Source organism: Phocoena phocoena, chromosome 13 (assembly GCF_963924675.1).
Source record: "Phocoena phocoena chromosome 13, mPhoPho1.1, whole genome shotgun sequence".
Taxonomy (NCBI): domain Eukaryota; kingdom Metazoa; phylum Chordata; class Mammalia; order Artiodactyla; family Phocoenidae; genus Phocoena; species Phocoena phocoena.
The window spans coordinates 13,087,818-13,113,250 of NC_089231.1; the positions used below are offsets into that span (position 1 = coordinate 13,087,818).

The 25,433-nt window shown below is 38.1% G+C and overlaps 1 protein-coding gene across 1 annotated transcript in view; it reads right to left on the reverse strand.

The window, feature by feature from the left end:
* PHLPP1 (PH domain and leucine rich repeat protein phosphatase 1) overlaps positions 1-25,433 on the reverse strand; it is a 207,139-nt gene that overhangs the window by 5,728 nt on the left and 175,978 nt on the right. The window contains exons 12-15 of the mRNA XM_065889414.1: positions 22,922-23,084; positions 13,032-13,162; positions 8,298-8,402; positions 612-806 (exon numbers count right to left, since the gene is read on the reverse strand). Coding sequence (XP_065745486.1) covers positions 612-806; positions 8,298-8,402; positions 13,032-13,162; positions 22,922-23,084 — 594 coding nt within the window. The remainder of the gene's footprint in view (positions 1-611; positions 807-8,297; positions 8,403-13,031; positions 13,163-22,921; positions 23,085-25,433) is intronic.

The window sequence follows — 25,433 nt, forward strand, 5'->3', positions numbered from 1 at the left end:
ATAACACGCAGCCCTCAGAGTTAGAAACAACATTCCACAGTGACCAGAAGCTCCAGGGAATGGCCTAGGATTCTACTAGTAACACTGTCTGAACATTTAATGAAGGGGGAAAAACAATATATGAAGAATGATTTAACTCCTGGCCTAAAATTTGACCATCTCAAGTTCTCAAAGGTTGGCACTTCCCGAATCAGTGACAGTGTTCCATAAGGGGGAACAAACCGAGATGGAAATAGTCCATTGCAAAGAGCAATCCACACGCCAGAAGGTCTAAAGAGCGTCTGGCGCTCACATGATTTGGGGTGAGGGGAGTGTGTCGTAAACAATCTGGTGAAAATCTGGAATCACGACAGGCCTGTGAGACCAGTTCTAGGAGAAACTGAATTCCTGTCACTGACTCGGCCTCCAACGAAGTCGTCTGAACATCAGTGTGTCTCAAACGGAACACAGTCCAGCCCTGATACTTGGGCAAAACCAAATCGCCTGAATGCATCTTGAATAACGCATGTTCAACGATAGGCTTTGAGATTACTGGACACCTGTTTTTCTAACCAGATGGCAAACACTCAAAGAAGAGCAAGAAAACACAGGGCAGGTGCTCTAAGTTTTACCTTTGCATAACAATGAACGTATTGACCATGTATTCTTCTTCGTTTTTTGTTTTCTGCAGCTCTTCTGCCAAAATGTCACTCATGGTACACTGGAGAAGGTAGGGCACCTCCACGTTCCGGTCTCCATCAAATACACCATACAGGGCCTCCCGGTTGTCACGGAAGTTATTCACCGACAGGGCTGCAACACACAACCTGCAAAGCAAGAATGCTTTTGTGCTAAGTTGACTCATCTTTCCTTCTCCATGCCCAACCCAGCTGTGTTTTTTTTCAGATTTGCTTAATCCAGTCTTCTCTCTTTCTTCATGACTCCACATAGATTAAGAATAGGTAAACTAACCCCAGCTAATTTATATCACTAATTTCTGTGAGTGAAGAAAAATGATAAGCATATATTTATGCTTCATGGCTTTCCCCCACTCTTCTGATGATTTTATTTTTAAATGGTAGTGAAAGAAAGACAGTAGGAGGCATGGGAAATAACACCAGATTATGAATGCATATGTTCACATTCATTCACAAAACATTTATCAAGGAGAACTTCCACATGGAGCAAAAATGGAGTAACAACTAAAACACTAGGAAAAGTACAGGAAAAGTATATACTGATGGGAGGAGAGCTGCACAGGGCGCTCTAGAGGCCTGCAGAGTCTCTCCACTTAATCAGACTGTTTCCAAGTAATGTAACTGTGTCCCATAAATTGTCTAAAATGAATAAAAGACTAGGAGAAAAATTAAAAGCCAGGGCATCATTAAGTGGTGAGATGACTTTAAGCAGCCCATCACATGGGGGATTGGAGTCTTCAAAAGAGAAGAGAGACAGACAGAAAAAAGTTTTGAGGAATCAATGGATGGAAATATTTCAAATCTGATGAAAACTATAACCTACAGATACAAGAAGCTCAACAAACAGTAAGTAAAACAAGAAAAAAACCTTCACTGAGGCACATCAAAATCAAATTGCTGAAAGCCAGGGATAAAGGTGGGGTTTGGGGAGTAGAGAACAACGTATCCTACAGAGGAACAAAGGACGAATGACAGCAGAGTTCTCATCAGAAACAATGCAGCAGATGGCGGAGCCACATCTTTAAGGTACTGATAGGAAGAAACTATCAACCTGGATTTCTAAACCAGTGAGAACAGCTTTCAAAAGTAAAGGTGCAAAAAAGACATTTTCAGACGCACAAATAAAAGACAACCACTAGAAGAAATGTAAAAAGTACTACATGAAACAGAAGAAAATGATACTACCAGATGGAAATCTGGATAAAAGAATGAAGTGTATTGGAAATGACAAATACGTGAGTAAATATAAACATTTTCTTATTTTAAAAATCACTTTAGAACAGTAGTTCTCAATGGGGGAAATTTTGCCCCCAGGAGACATTTTGGCTTGTAAGGATTGGGAGTGGTGGTGATATTGACATTTATTGGGTACAGGCCAGGGGTGCTGCTAAATATCCTACAATGCACAGAACACCCCCCTCCTTGCCCCACAACAACAAAGAATCATCTGGCTCAAAATGTCAATAATACTGAAGTGGAGAAACACTACTTTAGAATAACTGTTTAAAGTAAAAATTATAACAGTGTATTCTGGGGTTTATAACAAAAGTAGAAGTAAAACATATGACAACAAGAGCAGAAAGACTAGGAGAGGGGAAATGGAAGTACACAATGTAAGGTTCTTATAATATATGTGAATTGATATATTACTTGAAGGTAAACTGTAATTAATAAGGTAAAGGTTATGCTATAAACCCTAAACAAACCACACACACACAAGTAGCACTAATAAGAATAAAGGAGATAAAAATGGAATAAGAAATATTCAATCCAAAAGAATGAAGAAAAAGAGAAAGAGAGAATCAAGAACAGATGAGACAAGCAGAAAACAAATACTAGTAAATAGGCAGATTCAAACCTAACCATATCAATAATTTCATTAAATATAAAAATGGTCTAAACACCACCCAAAAAGACAGAAAGTCAGATTATATAAAAAAGCAAGATTTAACTAAATACTGCCTGTAAGAAATACACTTAAAATATAAAGAGACAGGGGCTTCCCTGGTGGCACAGTGGTTAAGAATCTGCCTGCCAATGCATCTGCCTGCCAATGCAGGGGACACGGGTTCGATCCCTGGTCTGGGAAGATCCCACATGCCGTGGGGCAACTAAGCCCATGCGCCACAACTACTAAGCCTGCGCTCTAGAGCCCGAGCTCTGCAACAAGAGAAGCCACTGCAATGAGAGACCCACACACCGCAACAAAGAGTAGCCCCTGCTCGCTGCAACTAGAGAAAGCCCATGCAGCAATGGAGACACAACACAGCCTAAATAAATAAATAAATAAACAAATAAATAAATGAAATACACTTAATAAAAAAAAAAATCTAGATTTATTTAAAAAATAAAATAAATAAAGAGACAAACAGCTTAAAAGCAAAAGGATAAAAAATGATATACAGTGGACCCTTGAACAATATGGGTTTAAGCTGTGTAGGTCCACTTATATGCTGACTTTTTTCCTCTAAATACTACTACAGTACTACACAATCTGTGGTTGGTTAAATCTGTGGGTGTGGAACCTCGGATACAAAGGGCTGAATGTAAAGTTACACGTGGATTTTTGACTGTGTTTTTTGACCCCCGTGTTGTTCAAGGGTCGACTATACTATGCTAAATACTAATCAAAAGAAAGCTGGAATAGCTACATTAATATCAGACAAAATATATTTCAGCACAAAGAATGTTACAGAAACAAAGATAACAAATATTATCATTTCATAATGTTAAAGGGGTCAGTTCGTCACAATGCTGTAACATTCTGAATGTTTATGCACCTAATAACAGAGCTTGGAAATACATGAAACAAAAACTGAGAGAACTACAAGGAGAAACAGATAAAACTAGAGTTATAGTCTCTCAGTCACTGATGGAAAAGTAGACAGAAAATCAGCAAGGATATTTAAGACTTGAACAACATTATCAACCAACTTGATCTAAACGATACCCTACCCAAGATTTTTTCCAAATGCACACAGAGTATTTACCAAGATAAACCATATTCTGGTCCAGAAGATGTCTCAGTAAGTTTAAAGGATTCAACTGATTCAGAGTATGTCCTCTAACCATATTGGAAAAATTGCTTAGAAGGAAGTTTATAGCTCTAAATGCATAGAATATTAATACCTTAAGCCCAAATCAATGACCTAAACTTCTACCTTAAGAAGCTAGAAGATTAAGAACAAAACAAACCCAAAGCGAGCAGAAAGGAAATAATAAAAATAAAAGCAGAAGTCAATGAAATAGAAAACAGAAAAACAACAGAAAAATCAATGAAACCAAAAGCTGGTTCTTTGAGAATATTAATAAAACTGATAAACCTCAAACCAATTTGATCAGGATAAACAGACAAATGACAAATATATTAGGAATGAGAGAGGGGAGAGACATCATCACTACAGATCCTGTAGACATTAAAAGGAGAATAATGGAACATTATGATCAAGTTTATGCCAATAAATTTGAATACTAGATGAAAATGCATAAATTCTCTGAAAGACATAAATTACCAAAGTTCATTCAAGAAGAAAGAGATAATCCTATATTAAAGAAATTGTATGTCTAGTTATAAACCAAAGAAAATTCCAGGCCCAGATGGGATTTATTAGTAAATGCTACCAAACATTTAAGGAAGAAATAATATAAATTCCAAACTCTTCCAGAAAACTGAAGAAGAGGAAATACTCCTCAACTCATTCTATGAGGCCAGCATCACCCTGATACCAAAACCAGACATAGACACCACAAGAAAAGAAAACTACAGGCTAATCTGTGAATACAGACATCATGACCACGGGGAATTTTTCCTGAAAATGCAAGGCTGATTCGACGTTTTAAAATCAATGTAATTCACTACATCAACAGACTAAGAAATAAAAAATATGATCATCTCAACTGATGCAGAAAAAGCCTATGACAAAATCTGATACACATTATAAAAACTCTTAGCAAACTAGGAATAGAAGGGAATTTTCTAACTTGATAAAGGAAGTCTACAAAAACACCTTTAACATCATATTTAATTGTGAAAGATTACATTCTCACCAAAGGAGATATAGGTATAGATGAGAAGCATGTGAAAAGATGATCAACAATCATTAGTCACTAGCGAAATAAACATTAAAACCGCAATGAAATATCACTATTGGAATGACCAAAACCACTACCACCACTGCCACCACCTGATCTTACAGGTACTGGTGAGAACGTGGAGCAACGAAAAGTCTCATTCGTTGCTGCTGGGAATGCAAAATGGTGCAGCCACTTTGGGAAACATTCTGGCAGTTTCTTATAAAATTAAATATATACTTGTCGTAACGACTCAGCAATCCTTCTCATAGGTATTCGCCCAAGAGAAATGACATTTGTTCACCCAAAAACCTGTATGCAGGTTTATGTGTTTATGGGATTTTTATTTGTATTTGCTAAAAAATAGAAACAATCTAAATGATTTATCCTTCAAGTTGTGTATGGATAAACAAACCGTAACATATTCATGCAATGGAATAATACTCTGCAGTAACAAGGAACAAATTGCTAACACATGCAACACACAAATAAACCTAAAATGCATGATGCTAAGTGAAAGAAGCTAGACTGAGAAGGCTATACACTGCATACTTCCATTTACATGACGTTCTAGAAAAGGCAAAACTAATGGAATAAAAAACAGATCAGGAGTTGCCAGGGGCTGGGAGGGGGGAGAAGAAATTGCAACAGAGGGGCATGGAGGAATTTTGAGGAACTGTTCTATAATTTGATTATAATGGTGATTACACCATCACCATCACCAAGCAGAGCTCGGGCTCTTTCATCAAAACTTGCAGAGCTGTACACTAAACAGGGTGAATGTTGTTGAATATAAATTATACCTTCTTACTGTACATAAATTAATGAAAAGAATAAAGTTATTAAGCACCTAATATGTATCATGGCTAGGTAACAGCGGTATGAACCTGAAAATATAATTCCTGATCTTAAGGAGTTTGGGGATAAATAACAATAGCAATATCCATTATCATTAATGATAATAACAACTAAATTTAAATAGTTTACTATATGGCACATGTTATTCTATTCTAAGTTCTTCACATATGTAATCAGTGGATCCTCACAATAACCCTATAAGGACAAGTAGTATTTTTGATGAGGAAAGTAAGCTAAAGAGAGATTGAGTAACTGCTCAAGGTCACATAGCAAAAAAGTATAGAGCCCAGATTCAAAGCTAGGAAATCTGGCTCTTACCTCAGTACTTTGAAATTCTTTTTTTTTTTTTTTGCGGTACGCGGGCCTCTCACTGTTGTGGCCTCTCCCGTTGCTGAGCACAGGCTCCGGACACGCAGGCCCAGCGGCCATGGCTCACGGGCCCAGCCGCTCTGCGACATGTGGGATCTTCCCGGACCGGGGCACAAACCTGTGTCCCCTGCATTGGCAGGCGGACTCTCAACCACTGTGCCACCAGGGAAGCCCAGTACTTTGAAATTCTTGCCTCCATTTATTAAAGAAAAAAAAGTTATCCCTAGTTATATGACAATTAGTGGCAAAGTAAAATTTAATTATATAATAGTAAATCATCTTATAATTCTGTCTTCTTCTGTAAGCTCCCCTTGCTAGAAAGAATGGTGCAGGAGGTATGAAAAAAATAATGTGTTTTAAAAGTACAGTAGTGATTTTTCTTTTCTGCTGAAGCTTCCTGTTTGTTTTTTAGTCTGAGGAAGAACCTAAATTATAGGATTGCAGCTCCCTGCTTGGATTTTCCCAAAGGATCTGAAATGACCTGATAGGGAGGCAACACAGCACCAGTACCCATAGGGGAAAGTGGGAGGGAGAAGAGAATAGATGTCTATTGAGATTTGGGGGCAGGGACAACTGCAGTTCTCTCCTTCCTTCAAAGCAGCAAGCGCCTTGCTTATATATCTACTTTATCCACAATTCAAAAAGAAAACTCTTGAGAAACTTCTGCTGGCAAAACCAAAGGGTAAAAAAGCAAGGGAAAATAAAGTGAGGGCCAGGGATGGCATGGGACTTCTGAGGTGCTGGTAATGTTCTATTTTTCGATCTAGGTGCTGGTTCACTTAAGGACAATCCATAGAGTTGTATGCTTACCGTTTATCTTACACTTCGATATAGCAAAAAATATTTTTAAGAAGGAATTGTGGAAAAGGGAATTATGTAGGAAAAAATACCTAACTGGTCACTGCTTCATTAATATATATGAGTAGATAATACATTTTAATATCCAGAGAGGTTTAAAAACCAATCTTGGATTTCACATCAGTGTTCTGGAATTAGAGAGCAGTTTCACATACTGGTGTTTATAAGACAGAAGATCTTTTGATCTAAAAAAAGAAAGCTCTCTAGGAAGGAACTTTGACTGCTCCAAAGAATGTATAGTTTCTTCCTCTCTCCCCAAAATATAACGATATACAGTGCAAAGTACATCGAAATAAGCAGTCAGAGCCCAGACACAACTGGTTGTTCTGCCTTTTTGGGGGGGGGGTGCAAATGGAACAGAGATGTTGAAATGGGGGCTACGTCTTCTCTAATACGTCAAAGCACACTCTCAGGGAAAGAGGACAGGATCAGCACGTCAGATGCATGGTGCGAGCTCATTCTGTTTTCTGACCCAAGGAAAAGCAGTCAGCATGGCAACCACAATTCCACCTTTTATTTTCCATGACGGGTATTCAAGCTAGCCGGTGGTTCTCAGTCCTGGATGCACATTAGAATCACCTGGGGGAGATGTTAAAGCATTCTGATTTAACGGGCCTAGGCTGGAAAATGTTCTTTAAGGTTCCTCACCTGACTGATTCTAAGGTGCACCCAGGGTTGAACGCTGTTAGCTATTATGGGATCATCCTCCACTTCCTGTTCTTCCCCTGCTCTCAATATTTTGTGTTCTTATACCTTAGCTAATTAAATTATGACCATTCTAATTTATAGGATCCTTTGCTTTTCTAGTGCTGATTATCAGCACCCCTTCATAAAAAGCAAGCAAGCCGGAAGAGCTGGATTACAATTCTCAAGAAACCAACATCTGCATCGGAGACAGGGAGGGTTGGTGAAAATAGGGAAGAGAAAGAAATTAAGATGCACAAGACCTGATGGCAAGACAAGCAGCTGACATTACAGGGAATGGACATCAAATTCCTGACAAGCTAATTTAGACTGTAAAAAACAGCTCCACAGAAACAGTGACTGTCAATAACATAAGGGATCTCGAATATGGACAATCAAGGCTACTTCTACTCCTTTAATACTATCCCTGTTTTGCTTGGTAAACAGGCTTCAGAGAAAGATAAAGGGGCTTTTCAAAAGAGCAGGGATGCATTTCAATACTTATGCCTTCTCCAAACACTGGAGTCTCACATAGATATAATGTGTCAGTTACGCCGTATCCTAGCAACATCCTCACAAAGAGAGAGTGTGTGGTGCGAAGCAGGGCTTAGCCTAACGTTCCAGCCTAAGTCATGAGGTGGCCTCACTCTGGGGAAACAGACTGAAATAAATGTGACACGGGGAAAGTGTGTGCTAGCACTGGGCTTCTACTCCACTAAAGCAGGGAGGCAGGGGGGCGGGCAGGTGGCGGTTCTCACTCCAAAGTTTCACCCCACTTACTTGTTTTTCACCCCTGAAGCTTCGGTATAGCCATGGCTCCATACAGCTGGGGCTCCAGATGCATCGCCTCCCGAAGGTTGATCAATCTTGAAACAGCGGATATTACTAACCAGAGAAACAGAGGGGCCAGGAATCATTAAAACAGAACATGTGCAAATTGCTACTTTTACTGAGAAATGAAAAACACCTAAGCACTCTGTACTTACCATTTGTGTTTAATGTGTCTGAAATATTTATCAGCAACAAGAACTAGCTACTCATCATAATGAAAACAAAGGGGCATATATACAGAGCATGAAAATTAGTTTTATCGGCATCAAATGTCGGTTAATAGGCACTTTCACACACACACACACACACACACACACACACACACACACACATACCACCCCTAGATGGCTACTCTCTCCTGGGGATGAAGGGGACAGCGCTCAACCCTGGCATGAGAAAAGAAACTTTAACTATTAAGTTGGGTGTATTCTCACAACAGGAAGCCCAGATTTGAAAAGAATGAAACCCAAGCCACGACTGTACTGTGTCTGGATCATGTGAGAGAATTCTGCAACACTCATCCTCAAATCCAGTATCTGCCCACATCACCCCTTCAAATATTTCACAAATATTACTGGGGACTTGCTATCCCCGGAAGCTTCCAATTCTTTCCTCACCTGCACAACCATGCTGAGACCAATATCATAAAATTATGAAGTAAACGAGGGGCATTCAATAAATTACACATTAACTACATATAAATGAACTGGGAGACAAATTCTTATCTCACCTTGGCTCTCATATGCTATAACTGGTCCAAAAGGACCCAAAACAGAAATATTAGAAGAGTAAACCTTCAAATGCAGTTCATTAAAAACCAGCCTACTAGAAAGCGTTCAGTGCTCACAAACAGGAAGCCATCCAGACGTGAAGCAGGTTTTTAAAAGGCCGCCTACCACATGGTGAGATAAATCCCTACTTGTAAATTGCCACTAGTTTTTTCCCCCTTACTTAAACAAGAGAAACAGAATTACGTATAATCTCGTAACACCTAAACAATTTTGTCCTGAGCCCAAGAATTTAAATTATCTGTTGGCATTCATTAACTCCAAAATATAATAAATACTGAATACCTTTCCTAAGAACCATTCAACTCAGAAGTAAATCAATGTCTAATAATATTCACTTTGATTCTAGAAATATTTGGTGGCAATTTCTTTGAAATTTAAAAATATTTCATTAAAGAAAAGTTTCTACTCTTAATTACCAGAAAACATTCACCTTTTCCTTTATCCTAAAAAAGCTGAAAAACATAAAAATCATAGGTAGTGTCAACAGAAAATCTCAAAATCAAATACCTCATTTTACAGATATATCCTCCTTTCAAACCCATCAATAAAAGGTGTATTTAAAAACATAGTCTGCTGTTGTTTGCTTTCCATATGACCTGGTACCAAATTTTATCCATGTACAATGGTAAGCAATGCAATGGGTTTCTTAAGGCATACCTTAAAGTTCTCCCTACATTTTCCCTACCTTTCTGAGTTTTGGAGAAAAACGGAAGACTCCTTTCTAAAGACATTTATACTTTTTACAGAACAGGGAGCCTTCAAAGAAATAATTCCATTTCCTAGCCTGTTGTTTTTTTGTTTTTTTCCGGTACGCGGGCCTCTCACTGCTGCGGCCTCTCCCGCTGCGGAGCACAGGCTCCGGACCCGCAGGCCCAGCGGCCATGGCTCAAGGGACCAGCCGCTCCGCGGCATGTGGGATCTTCCCGGCCCGGGGCACGAACCTGCGTCCCCCTGCATCGGCAGGCGGACTCTCAACCACTGCGCCACCAGGGAAGCCCTCCTAGCCTGATTATTAATGAAAAACTAATCCTTAAACTCCCCCATAATCCTTTCTAGTGAAGCAGCAATCTCTCATTTCTGCCAAGCTGAACACAGCGTGACTGAGCAGCCGTCTGAAGTGACCTGGATGTTGACTCTCCTACATCTTGAAATTAGTCTGAGGGAATCTGGGAGCCGGAGCTCAGTCACACGGAAGAGTCGCCATATGGACTAACCCTGCCTCATGTAGAACAAATAGGCCAACCCTCTAAAAGAGCAAGTAATACATTAGATATGGAAACTCTCCCAAGTTATTAAGAAGCCACAACCTTCTAGATATTAAATAGAGGGTAACGTTTTTACCTAAAAGTGTTATGATTTCACTGTCCATTACTAATTTTTTTTTAAATCTGAGAACACACATGTGCTTCACTGTAGCTGCTCTGGCCACTCTAGTAACATATGTCCTTTGGTAGAGAATTTTAAGAGATACTGTCTCATGCCTATATAATAATGGGGTCATTCTATTATATATATGGTTTTGCATCTTTTTTCTAATTACATCATGAGCATTTCCCCATGTCATTTTATATTCATCCTAAATTTAATTAGAAATATCTTGATGACTATCTCTGTACCTAAAATAAATACCATATCTCTGATTAATTCTTAGAATAAATTTTTACCACAGAAAACCTTGGTCTAAGTATATGAATACTTTTAAAAGCTTGATACACAGGGCCAAAAGCTTTTTTAAAAAGTTATATCAATTTACAACCCTCCATCAACACCAATTTGAGGGGGGAAAATGTTATCATTTAAATATTTTATTTAATATTTCCTTGATACACTAATAAGGCTGAATACGATCTTTTCATGTAACTATCCATACTTTGTGTTTATTAAATGTTAATATGCTTCACTTACTTTCTGCTTGAGTACTTATCACTACTGACTCATAAGAACATTTTCTATTAAGAATATTAATGCTTTTATTTTTCTTATTTTTTGCCAGTGTTTCTTCTCAGTTGGTCATTTGCCTTTTAGATTTACCTTTGATAGCTTTTGGAATAGATATCTAAAACTTTTATGTAAAAAAGTTTTTTTATATAAAAATATACATAACATAAATATCAAAACCACTCTATACATATTGACTTCTTTTCTGATTTCCCCCACCCCCTTCTCTGCCCTAAAAAGTCCTTTTCTGGTTTGTAAATATATCCATATGATTTCTTCTTACTTTTAAAAATTATTTCATTTTATGTATTTAACTCTTTAATTTAGCTGGAATTTATTTTGGTGTGCAATAAAAATTCAACTTATATTTTCCTCCAAACAGCTACTTCCATTGATTAACAGATTTTTATATAATTATTTTTATCATAAAATTATGTCATATTTATAAAAACTCAAAAAGTTACCCGTTATAAAGATGAAATATGTTTTGCTAATCCATGTATTCTTAGTTCTGGAAGTCCCTTAGAGAGTGTGTAGGCCATCCTCCCTAAGAGATGAGAAAACTAAGGTCTGGACACACTGAAGGATTTGGGCCAAAGCTTCACATACTGATACACAGTGGAGAGAGCCTCAGTCCCCGTGGCTTCCCGAAGACACTGTGCTTAGGCAATATTCTTCAACTAAATCAATTTTCTCATTAAGTACTTAAAATATCAACGAACAGGCACTAATTAAGCCAATTCCAACCAGGAATCACCTTAGGTGATTTTCAAATTTTGATATGTACTAAAGCCTAGGATAATAATAATGGACCACCAATATTACTCTTCTTTTCAAAATTCTTCTCCTTTTCAGTTTTTTCTGAGATATTGGAAGATGACTTTCAGCAACAGATATTACAACAGGGTTTGAGCACAGATGGCATACACACTGTCTAATGTGTGTTGATGTCAAGGACTGTTACTTTGAGGTACACTGCAAAAAATTCTGAAAATTCAGAAAAATTTAAAGAAGAAAGTAAAGACCATCCATAATTATATTATCCAGAGAACAGCATCATTTTAACATCTTGTTTTGTATCCTTTTAGGAATTTTCTAGTTGTGCCTGTGCTCACACACACGCACACACACCCAAATGCACACAAATTTATGTTACAAAAAGTGGGATTACACTAAACAAATTTCCTTGTAAACTTTCTTTTCACCTAACGTCAGATGCAGAGATCTTTCAAGTTAGTAATATAACTCCACATCATTGTTTTTAGTGGTTGTATAATATTCATTATGTGAAGCATAATTTAACTGTATTGATATTTAGAGTTCTGTGATGAACATTGTTATAAAGACATCTTTTCTAACAAGGTTAACTTTAATGTTTTACACAGTGAACTCCAACCAACCTGTTATCCTCCATCAACAGAAAACATGAGACAGTACCAATGAACTCTCTTCCCAAAACAGGAAGACAACCTTGCAAGATCTAACTACCCCACTCTACCAGTTTTGTTTAAATAACCTGAATTTTAGTTCCAAATTGTTCATTTACCCCACATTATGAATCTCCTGCAAAATCCCTTTGTAACATTTGCATTAAGCATCACACACCATATTATTCGTAACCGAGATGTACATTTACTTCTTGGTTGTTCACTGCTCTCTCCTGTGTCTTTAAATCCCCTTTTCCTCTCTGTTTTCATTATTCTCATCTCTTTTTGTCTGGACACTTTCTCAAAAACTTTCTGAAAGGACATGAGTATCCAATTACTTGAAAATTTTTTTGGCCATTCGTCCATTTTGGTGAACTACAGACTCACAAATCACTTCACTTCAAATGTGTGTAGACAGACCTAATAAGTCAACAGATGCTTCATATCCCATTTAATGTTTTGACTAAGTGATAAATGTCATTTTCGGTGAATAGCGATGGGGCTGCAGCGCTTCACAAAATACTTACTTCAGCAGCTCCAGGGTTTTGTGATCGAGGGCGAGTCGGGGGTTTCCAGTCAGGTCTAGTTCTTGCAGTTTTGGAGGCAGGTTTTCTGGTAAAGTGACTTCGCTTAGCTCATTACAGCTCAGGTCCACGCACTGAAGGAACAAGTGGAAACACGAGGAGATGGCCTGGAGAAGTTGTTCGGGTAGTTCTATGCTCCTACTCGTTGCAGGAAAATCAGTGTGACCGTTCATTGTACTATGACGGCCAAATGCAGAAACTACGTTTGTCTGCTATTCTGCCATAAACATTTAAAACAAACTGTGCTAAATGTAGTTAAAATTTTACTTTCTTTGAATAACACAAACTCCATGTTCTTTATACTCCCCAGCTTCATCCTTTTAAGTTCATCTCTACATTTAAAAATTAAGCATTAACTGAAAAAGCCTGAAGATCATGTCTCACTCACATTGTTCACAGTATCTCCGCACTTGCTGTGGCCATGAGGGTTACAGTTACAACATCAAGACGGAACTTTAAAGGGCTTGTCTTTGGTTTTTAAAACAAACCAAAAAACACGCAAAATGAGAAGGCAGGGAACGAATATTCAAAATGGGAAGATAATTCAAAAGAAGCTAAATAAGAAAGTGGCGAAAGACTAGCAGGTGGGCCTGCCTACTATATGCACGGGAAAAAGGTAGGAGTCAAATATAGATCCTGCACTCCAGGCATCCAATACCTGGACTCTCCAATAGCCCTGCCTAATCTCACCTGGAAAACTGCCACAAAAAGGGTCAGCATACCGATTAGAACAAAAATTATGTGTTATCTGTGAATGGGAATAACACCACCTTTCTTGCAAAATCTAAGGCTTAAATGAGCTAAGTCCCAAAAGGAGGTGCTGCATTTCTGTTATGGGAGCGGGGACCAGGGTAGAAGAAGGATCACATGCACAAGAGAGAACAGTTGGCAATTTTTCTGATAAGAGAATGTGTAACCAACAATTTGGCAGAATGGGGAGAAAGCATTCAATTATCTGGCTTGAGCTGGTACCTTATTATAATTTTTTTAAATGCCTAAAGAGCATATTAAAAATCTTAAGGTGGACTGAAAGGCAAATTGTATCCAAGAATTTCAGTCTTAAAAGTGGACAAATTCATCTTTATCTGGAAAATTTTTAAAAAACTTAAATCTATTATGCATTGGGGAGGGGTAGAGACTGGGTAAAATGAAAACCTCTATTTTTGGAGAAATATATTCTCAGTTGAATTCAAACAATACAATGTTTCCACACAAACTGTTTCATACCCTTGCTCTGAAACAGTAGCAATGATATACTGTAATTTTTTTTTTTTACTATGAGCATTATAACCACATTCTAAAAAGTTGGACAGAGATTAGAAAACTTACCGTTAAATTTAACACCTGAACACAACCAGTGTTAGAATTCTATTTTTGTTTCTTTTAGCCTTATTATTAATAAAAAAAACTTTTAAAACCCATAAATGTAGGTACAATTTCATTACATTTCACTTATTCTATATCTTCACTCCCAACATGTTTTATAGTCTTAATACTTTCAACAGAAGTACAAGAATTCACTTAACCTAAATGTTAATAACAGGGACATGGTCATCTCCTTTTTTTGTTTTTCCAAATATAAATAATGGTTGCATGAATAGGACTGGACTGGACTTTAATGAAACTGGACTTTAATGAAACACTGGTAATAATGGTTCATAATGGGCTATTCTGGCAGTATGGTCAGTATACATCAGTACAGATAAAACAACACATGGTGTCAATACAATCTCCTGGTAGTGATGAAACATGAGCTTAAGGCCTGACAGGTGTGGGCAACACAGAACGTAGGTGGTTGACACAAACGAATTCAGAGGTCAGAGCATGCATTATGGGGAAAGAGTGAAGACATTTTAGAACATTACTGAATTTTTTTGAAATTGATGAGCAATGTTTTTTAATGTTACCTCTAAAGATTTAAACTTTCACAGTTCTGTAGAGGTAGAATTGCTCATTCTTTAAATTATCAGATTATAAAATGAGCTCAATAGGGTATTCATTTATAAAGATAATGTTGGTGATGGTAACGCAGATCTTATGAGATGGTGCTCACGCACTACCCCCGCCAAGGCCCATTTCATCACCAAGTCTTTAATTCACGGCAGTCAGTTCCCGTAGTCCTGTTCTGACCCACATCACATTTCCCCTGGAGGATTACGATGGCGTCCGAACTTTGCTTTCAGTCTCACTTCCCTCTGCTGCATTCCCCACAATGCTGTCAGGGTGATTCTCTGATGTGGTTTGTTCTATCACATCACACTCCAGCTTCAGTCTTTCTTTTGCTCCCTACTACCCTTCAATCTGCCACCAAAGTTCTCAGCACGTCAACTAAGACCTTCACCCCACCTTTCGCCACCTGCTTCCTCACACTCTATATTCAGCTGCGTCAAAGTTAACTCTTGCATGTGTCATGTTCTCATTTGTCTGTGCCTTTGCACATGCTATTCTCTGTGAATGGAACTCTTCAAGCTATCCTTGCCTTCTACCTGGTAATCTGCCTATTCTTTTAAGACTTAACGCCGCTACAATGTCACTCAATTCCACTACAGCCCCCGTTTCAATTAGATGTTCCTTGTTATAAGTATCTGCTTATTTCTTTCTTTCACTAGACCACGAGCTCGTGGAGAGAAGGGACTGTCTCTTCTCCTCCTATATCTGAAGTGCAGTGCACTGCAAAGATTAGAGGCTCGGTAGATGCCTTCACCGAAAGGAGGAACAAATAAACAATTGATTGCCTGGCACTTGGTAAACAATTATTTGTTGAATGAATAAATGAATGGATCTTATAAGAAGGTTCCTCAGTAATTAAATCTCTTAGGATGGGAACTGAGATACACATGTTTAGGTTAAATTCAGTCTAGAATAAGTAGCACTGCAAAGCAATTGATACGTTTTAAAATGCTTTTGTTTCTGCATGAGAAGGAAACTCTTTAAGGGCAGAATAGCAGAGAAACACCTTTATATAGTTCTGCACATTGAAGGAGGTTTATTCCTGAAAATTACAGGACACTGGTACTTGGTGCCAATCTACTGGTGTCAACACAGATAGTGAGTGCTTTACTTACAAGTACTATTTCCTATTTTTTTAATAGTCCTCAACAAACACTTGTTGACTGAATAGTTGTAATGGCGACCACTAAGAAAATAGAAAATTTGGAAGTGAGACCTGAGAAAAAAAATCGTACCCACATATTCTATGTTGTTTAATGTATGTATTTATATTTAATGCACTAAAATTTTCTTGGAAATACATTGTTAAATAGAATATTGAATCTAAAACGTTATCATCCCCTCTTTCAGGCCCATTCTAGGACACAGCTAACAAAAATCACTCTGCTATAATACAAAACTCTGGTTAAGAATACTCAAAAAAGAATTATCCAACCCTCAGAAAAAGTGAGATAATTCATAATTGAGAAGGAACTCATGATTTAGAGGAAATGACTGCTAATACAATTATATATGAGTACAGGAAAATAATCAGTGTATCTTAAAGAAAGGGAACACGATGTGATGTATAGTTCAAGTGTAAATTATCACAAAAGTTGCAATATGTTAATTATGATGATTCCTCACAAAACATTACTAAAGAAATAAGCATATCAATGTTCACAGCAGTGTATTATTCATTATCTGCCAAATAACTGCCTGGGCTGCCCCGAATCAGCAACTTAACAGAACTAGTGAGCTCTGCTTCTTCCTTCCTCAGACCACAGCTAGTCCCCCACCTCAACTGTGCTGCCCAACAGCTCTGACAGCTCCAAATGGCGGGGCTCCCACTCACCTTCTGCACTCCCTAGTCCTCACAAGGTGAAAGCCGCTGATGTATAACATGTTCCCCCTCCGAACAGGTTCACTAATTTCCATTTTGAAGTCAAAAGAAGCAAATACATCCAAGTACTCAATCAAAAGAACATTTATTTAGCATCTACTAAATGGCAGACAATAAGCCAGACATCAGGGACCTCGAGAGAGATGGCAGACACAGTCCCCACCCCGAGGAACTCCCAGGCTAAAGGGGGAAATGAACACCACTACCTACCTCCAGCTGCTATGATCAACGATGTGTACAAGTGTGCGTGGCTGTGACAGTGAAGGGGCAGCTACTGAGACCACAGAGAGGGCTTTCCAGGAGAGGATTTTTGTGAAGAATCAAAATTAAAGATAAAGAGGCAGATGGGAAACAGGAGGGCATCTAGCAAGCACTGACAGCACGTGCACCAGGCAAGAGACAGAGTGATGCACGGTATACCAGGACACGAAGCAAGAGTGGCTGGTGTGGTTGGAGATGGTCGGGCCCGAGAGCAGAAGATGAGGCTGGAGAGGCAGGTAGGGGCCAAACGGTGAACTACAGATTGTGTCTTACGCTGAAGTCATCTATACTACCTCCCTCTCTCAGAGTTCTACAGGAACCCGAACATTGTAGCTTTAGAGTAAAATACATGTACACACATGTGTAGTATTTCTCATTATATAACTTTTAAGTCAAATTCTCTTTTAACACTTAAACTACTACCTATTCTTGATGTTGCAAAAGGCTAAGTCATCATCACTGTAGGATGTTCACACATCTAAGTAAACCTATTAACTAAGAGAGCCAGTCTGAACCTTTTACTTTAAACACAGACCCTAAAGCCAAGGTTGAAGTTCGGTTTTCCTATGTAATAGTGTATTTGTCTATAATTATTCAGGAATGTATATTGTTTAAACCTCCCCACCTTTCAGGAAGTTGCAAAAGAAGAACTTTAATTTGTACAGACTCTTCCTTTTAAATTTATATACAGTATCTGTGATTTTTCTCAACTGGATTTTAGAAACCTTATTGGCAACTACTTGACAAAAATGACAATCAGGGTAGAACTTTGTTTTAAACAAATCCTCGATCCATCAAATAGCATTCCATTCCTCCAAATAAGCGAATTCCCTTAAGCACCAAAATAAATTATTTATAAAATCTGACTTTAAGAAAATGCATCCTATATAAACTAAGCAATTCCTTTACCTCATAAATTTCATTACCTCATAAAATTGGTTATGTGTGCCCTTGGGGAGACTCAGTGGTATATCACAAAGTTACAGGACACCTGGCCCATGCTTCTGGGGGCTTCAGTGTTACTCAAAGATTATGGAGAGGAAGAGCCTTTATTTTTACATTAAAACTAAAAGAAATGGTAAAAAGTAGAACACAAAATTAGCATGTAATTTTAGATCAAAAAGGAGACTTCAAAGAAATTTATAGATGATTCCAGGCTGTATTCCAGATTTGGGGGCATATGAGCTCACTTCTCTTTTTCCTTACTAAGAAAAGACTCTGAAGAGCAGGATAGTGACCACTTCACAGCCAACTGCTTTGAGGACTCACGGTCACAAGTGCTCCTTTCTCCAGGGGCATCTCTAAAGGGATACTTTTAATATGCATGAGCTCAGAGAGGACCAGTTCTTTATCTGTATGTACACATAACCCACTTCGTAAGATGCATGCAGTATTTCATTGTAAAAGACATGGCTTTGTGTTTAAAAGGGCTGCTGAAATACTTTTTAAAACTAGAGTTAAAAAAACAAACAAATTAGTCTGAGTTAATAAATTATCCCAACTTTGAAAGACAGAGACTATGCAGTCCTAGCTTCCTGCTGGTGAGTTGCCAGTGAGGCAGGGAGAAAAGTGGCTTAAATGGCCGTGTCCTGGTAGACACTGCTTCATTCCTTTTTCCTTAGCTCTTGTCCCAAACAGGAATGGATGCCAGATTCCCCAAATGATAGAAGAATTCCTAAATAACCATTACCCAGATTCCAGGACCATAATGACAATTGCTCCTGCTTCCTGGTTTTTGGATACTGCAGTTCCTAGATGACCTTTTAAGTCTAGTAGGTCAACTACTCTACCAAACTAGACATCTAACTGGCCCCTGATCTGTCTTTATTTCCATTATCCTACTTTCCAAAGAATTAATGCCTTTTCTTTCATCCATTCTGACCTAGCCGTTTCCCCATGTTCTTTGTGTCCTATGACTGAGCCGGTTCTCTCGCTCTCATCTCACTTTAGAAACAACAACATGGCTTGATTCCAAGGGAAATTCAACTTCCTGCAGCCATTGTTCTCAAGAGTGTGGCATATTAAAAATACTTCATACTCCATGAAGTGAAATAACAGTCCTAAAGACGAAGTCACTCAGCTTATCCAAGTGGTTTATTACTGCACAGCACAAACATGAAAATAACCTTCTGAAGAGAATTTAAAACATTTTAAAAGATGCTGTTCACCCAGTAATCAGAATCAGGACACCGCAGGGAAATGGAAAATTTGACAAAAGTTGCTGATATACAGTGTTTAAATTTCAAACTTCATTCATTGTATGTGTCACACATTTCTTTCATCTGCTTAAACCACACTTCAAAAAAGGTAGGACCATGTCCCTAATTGGAAGTAACTCAACTAAAAGCTTTGGTGTTGTTGCAGAACTCCTACATGATCAACGTGACTGCGATGTGGTTCGGCGAAGGGCCCCTGAGGAAGAGAAGCCGAGTGCCACACCCGCGGCCACCTCTGCTTTTCAGGTCCATCAGCTCTAGCAGCCTACGTGAGGACCTCGGCCTGGGACCAGCCAAGCCAAGTCTGGCTTATGTGGTGATTGAGAGCTGATCCGTATCCAGAGGGAGGTCTGTCTATTTTAGAATCAGAACAGAACATGACCTGCTCCAGGAACACAGGACTGGTGGTGGGGTTTGGAAGACTAATTTGAAAGTGCTAAACAAAGGTGAAGACAATAATATCAATACTAAGGAACAAAACGACTATGACTCTGGGTGCACTTGAGCTCATCGAAAAACTCTAAAAAATATACTTTTTTTCCTATGAATTTATATGACCTTCCTGCCCAAGTACAGAATTTGATGCCTGATGATCACCTTAACAGATCTCGCCAAATGCACCAAAATGAGAAAAGGCCAGACCTAAATTTTACCCAAGAATAGGGGATGCATATAGTCTCTGTTTTAGGGGTACATGAATAATGGCCTGATTTTACAAGTTTAAAAAGCTACATTAAAAAAAATAATAATAAAGTAAAATAAAAAACTACATCTTAGCATATATATTTTAGTAATAAAACTTGTTTACCCTTTAAATGATAATTGGTTTTAAAGCTTCGGTAACAAAGCAGTGAACAAGCACTTTTCTTTAATGTCTGAAAAGATGAGACGGCTCACAGAGAACTAGCTAAATATACCAGGATCTTATCCCTCTTTAAATTATCTGTTAATGTTTATAATTGCAATGATCTTCATACCTTTTATGAAATACTTTACAATTATTGTACTTTATTTTCAAGAAGCAATAAGAATACAATCTAGGATTATTAACTCAATGATAATATTTTAATAGCGGCTGGAGTATTTCAACTTAGGAAAAAAATGATTTCTTTTCCATTAGAAACATGCTTTAGGGCTCAGTTTGCAGTCAAGACTCTCATAGGTATTTTATCATCTGTTTACAGCAAATATTTTTACCAGGAATTTTCTTTTGGATGGTTTATTTATTTATTTTTGGCCACACCGCACGGCATGTGGAATCTTAGTTCCCCAACCAGGGATCGAACCCGCGCCCCCCGCATTGCAAGCACGAAGTCTCAACCACTGGACCGCCAGGGAAGTCCCTTGGATGGTTTAAATCTGCATAAATACTTATATAGCAACTTAAAGTATTCTCATATGAAATAACACTAAAATATCATTTCGGAGTTCTCAAACAATATAACTACTACTTTTTCAATACCACTGTCTGTCCAGGGCTGCAAAGTTTGTACTTTGTACATAAAGGAGACTTGATACTGCTCACCGCACCCACCACCACCCCCCCCCCCCCGCCTACAAATAAAACCCCAGCAACAAAATATCTCTTGGTAATGGAAGAGCTGGGTCAGAAACACTGGACATTTTTAACATAAGGAAAATGCTAAGCTACAATATCTGGGGTTAAAAATCAAAGAACAAAAGAAGAAAAACTGTAAAAAAAAAAAAAAAGTAATACCAGAAGTAAAATTTGAAAAGGAGCTGTAAAGCAGGGTTACAGGGGAAGGAATTAAATGGAAACACGAGGGCACCAAGTTTAGAACCCAGGAATCCAAGCAAGGGTCTAAGAGAAGATTTGCTTTCATAGAGCAACATTCGTATTTTGCAAAATTTAGTCAAAACCTGAAAAGTTTAAACGTCTATCTATATCTGTATTTTAAACCAGATACTTAAAAAAAAAGAATCTACGATTAAGAGTTATATAACATTAAAAGACAGGTGCAGAAAGACTAGCAAACAGGAGGTTAATCTCGAGGCCTCAGTGCACAGAGACCTGTTTAATGAGGCCCCGTGACAGACACCACACCCCACCACGGAGTAATGGGCAGTGGAGCAGCCTCTGGAAAGCTTAGCTGTCAACACTGCTCCTGCGATGGAAGCAAAGAAGCATTTGCTTAAGTGACAGATTTCCTGGATTTTGTGGATCATCAGCCAGAACAGTTGCTCCATATAATCAACATCAGAGTTGAACTCCATCGAGGTCTTGTAACTAATTATAGTTAACATTTACAGAGCTCGTACCAGGTGCCACTTCTATTTCAAATGCTTTACATGTATTATTTCATTTCATCCTCACAGCAATACTGTAAAGGAAGCACTGTTCTTTCCCTCATTTTACATATGAGGAAACGGAGCAATTAAGCAGCTTTTAGTTGGGATCCACCTCTAGATCTGTCTTCCTTCAGAGCCCCACCTCTTACCTACTGTTAAAGGTATATAAAGTAAAAATAAAATATTTCTGCTAGTTAACAGTAAGTATTCTAAAATGACACGGTCATGTATGGGGTGACAGTGCGCTCACAGTAAAATATTTCATGGCTTAAGCACACACACACGTGCACACACGTATCAAAGGACTTGTACACACCTCAACCATGTAAATGTACAAAACTCCTGTGGTGAAAAATTATTCATGCTATTCAAAGTGTCTTCGAATAGGAGATTAGAATATGCTCCTTGTCTATAACCAGAATTATTTTTTATTAAGCACAAAACTAATCATCAGAAATGCTAAAATGCAAAATGAAAGAACTTCTTATTCTTTGCTCCAAAAAAAAGAATAAAAAGTTGTTGGACGGTTTTCATTCTAGGGAACTGGTTTCGTCCGATGAGACTGCCCTGGGTCAGGAGCCAGGAACTGCAGAATGTCTCTGCCACCAATTTGCTGTCTTCAGTTTATAGAAACCACTTTCTTTTCAGCACCTCAGTTTCCTCACCTACCAAATGGGAATACTATCTATTCTGTCAGGTTTCATTAAACTGAAGTGAATGTTTGGTAATGGTAACAGTAATGAGACTACATCTATATAGGGAATTATTACTAATTGGGTGCTGGGGTGATGGATGCTATTTACTTAGGGGAGTTGTGGGGAGGGGTGTGCAGAGGTACTGTTAACTATTTCAAACTGCTACCAAACCTGATTCAGTCTCTGAGTCTCATAACCACCCTGGAAATAAGCAGGACAAGTATTGTTAGACAGATGGGAAAGAGTTAGGTGGCTATGTGGCTAGTTAGGGACAGAGCCCAGAATACAATTTTCCCCACTCCCAGTCCAGTGTTTTTTGATCACTGTTTTTTTTTTTTTTTCCCCTCTGCCGACTCAGAGGTGTAGCCCAGTGCTGAGGAAGGATGGAGCAAGGACAACAGAGAAGTCTTCATTCTGAGGAAATCCAACAAGGGTGCGAACATCCTGAACTGATGAACTAGAGAAAACAAGTCTCTTTGTGGACCCGAAGCTTGGAGTTTATGGAATCGACCCACGTACCTTGATTTCTGGGAGCTGCAAAACTTCGGGAAAGACTTCGATGCAGTTGGAGTGAGCAATTGCCGTGTGCATGCGCCTGCAGCTCATGATAGTTGTCGGGACGGCCTTCAGTTTATTCCCACTGAGGTCAATTTCCTCAAGTTCCTCCAGCTTTGCCATTTTACTGAAAAAGAGAAAATCCAAGGGTGGGCAGGTCACAAAGTAATTATAGGGAAATTTAGAAAGAAAATAATAGATAATGAGAACCAAAAGGTAATTTACTGTGACTCTGAAGGTTCTTTAAAGATTCACTTGCACTAGTCATTTTAACAGACAAGCTTTTCACTACTGTTTTTGAGTATCGAAGTATTTTGATACCTCCTTTCTTACTACAAAACAAAAACTCTTAACTTCAGCTTTTCGAATTGGCAACAAGAAGAAAAATGGACGTCCTTTTCCTAGGAAAACTCTGTGTGAATTGAGTTACCCTGACAACAATCACTTTACTATGTAGCTTAGCCTGAACTCCAGTGAAAGTCCTACCCAAATGGGTCAAAAGTTGGCCTTAATCTAATCTATGTGTTTTAAAAGTGTGAGAGTATTATTTCTTCGTATTGGCACTGAAACCTCAAGGGAATATACAGAGTAGAGAAGGGTATGGTTTATATGAAGATATGCTTTCTCCTGAAACCCCACTCCCCAAATTCCTTGGACATCCCTTGTGATAACAAGGCGGTCATGAGGAGTAGGATGCTGGAAGGTGATCTGGATCATCTCTCGACCTCCGGCAATGCCCAAATTCAATCTGGACCCAAAAGAAATTTCTCTCAACTCCTGCTAAACACCTACAAAGAAAGAATCTTTCTCATCTTACCTTAATAACAAGTCCTAATGTAATTTAACACTTTTGTTTAAGAATGTCTTGTATTGTTCAATCTTAACCTATAATGTAGAATTACTATTTAATTATATTAATCAATAATTACAGTAACTCAATAAAAAAAAACTCCAGAATTAGGGTTTCTTATATTTTCTGTAAATCTGGAGGGAAAAAACCCTCTGCTTCTACAAACCTATAATGCATCTATCACTCCTCTGGCCCTTTTCCCACCACTTGTGAAGGTGGAATCTAACAAGTGCAGGATTCCCAGTGAGTGCAACTCAAACTTACAATCTAAATCATTTAGTTTAGAGTTATTGGTATCTCCTCTCCTTGCTGTGGTTTCATTTGTCACAATAAACCTTTTAAAAAATTTAGCAAGAAACAGTTTATTGCTTTTCTTTCTGTTTTCTCTCAAAAATAAAGCTTACCTTATTTGCTTACTTGAAAATAAATATACGCCGAAGATACAAGAACTAAGTTTTTATCTTATGAAATCAGATCTTTTAATATCATAAACATTCAACATGGTATTAGGATATGCTACAAACAACACTGTATGCACAGACTGTGAAGTAATCCATCTGTGATAGCCTGAATTTGTAAGATTATTATTTGAATATGTTGTCATCATATTGTGAGAAGAAATGTGGAGAAACCAAATGAGTAACAGGCACAAAAAAAGATTGAGAGTATAAACGTCAGGTCCAAGAAAGAAACCATGTCAAGGAAGTTTCTATCCCTCAGCATAGAAAGGAGGTGGTCAAAAAAATTCTCTGTAGTTAGGGTGATTACTGCTGGCATGGGTCACTGGGGGATACCCTCAGAATTTGAGCTGATGATCATTTCTCCAATAATTTCAGAGATATTATTGCTATGTGACGACTATGTTTTCTTCCAAAAATAACATCTCATTCCACAGTAAAAGAAAAGTACATTAAAAGAAAAAAAAGAAAGAAAGAAAAGCTTAATCAGTAACATCAAATGAGGGGGAAAAAGTAAAGAAATAAATGTATACTACAAAAATAGAGTAATACTTGAAGTCAATGCATATTTGGGCCTCTCTCCTTTAGTAAGGGTTTCAACAGACTGGTATCCTTGATGCTAGCAGAGGGAGGCTGTCCCCGTATTTTGCTTTGGCCCAGTACTAAGTCGCAGTTAGCAGCAGAATATCAGAGGGGTTAGTGTTTGCTTCTTTGATGTGTGGGTGTGAGTTCTAAGACCTAACTTGTTAAAGCTTCACTCAAAGCAAGATACAATGCCACTGCTCCCCAAAATCAGAAATTAAAATTAAAATAGACTGAAAAGTAGAATTTTCTAAGAGCCATAAATTATTTGTAATGTCACAGTTTCTAAGAAAGCACAGGCCACCATTGCTTTCTATACCATAAGCATAAATACAAAAGCTATTAGCTAATTGAGAACCTTCAGATTCCTAGTTTATGTTCTAATTCTCACACATCATACTAGGTTAATCTTTTTTTTTTTTAATTTGACTGGTTAAAAGGAAGCAAAAGAAAAAATATACCTGCTAGATGACATGCCTTATTTCAAAATCATAAGAACATTCTAGCAATTGGGTCCTTGGATACATTCATATTAGAAAAATCAACACACTTCTCTTTAGGGGAATGCTGACAATGGCTTATATAA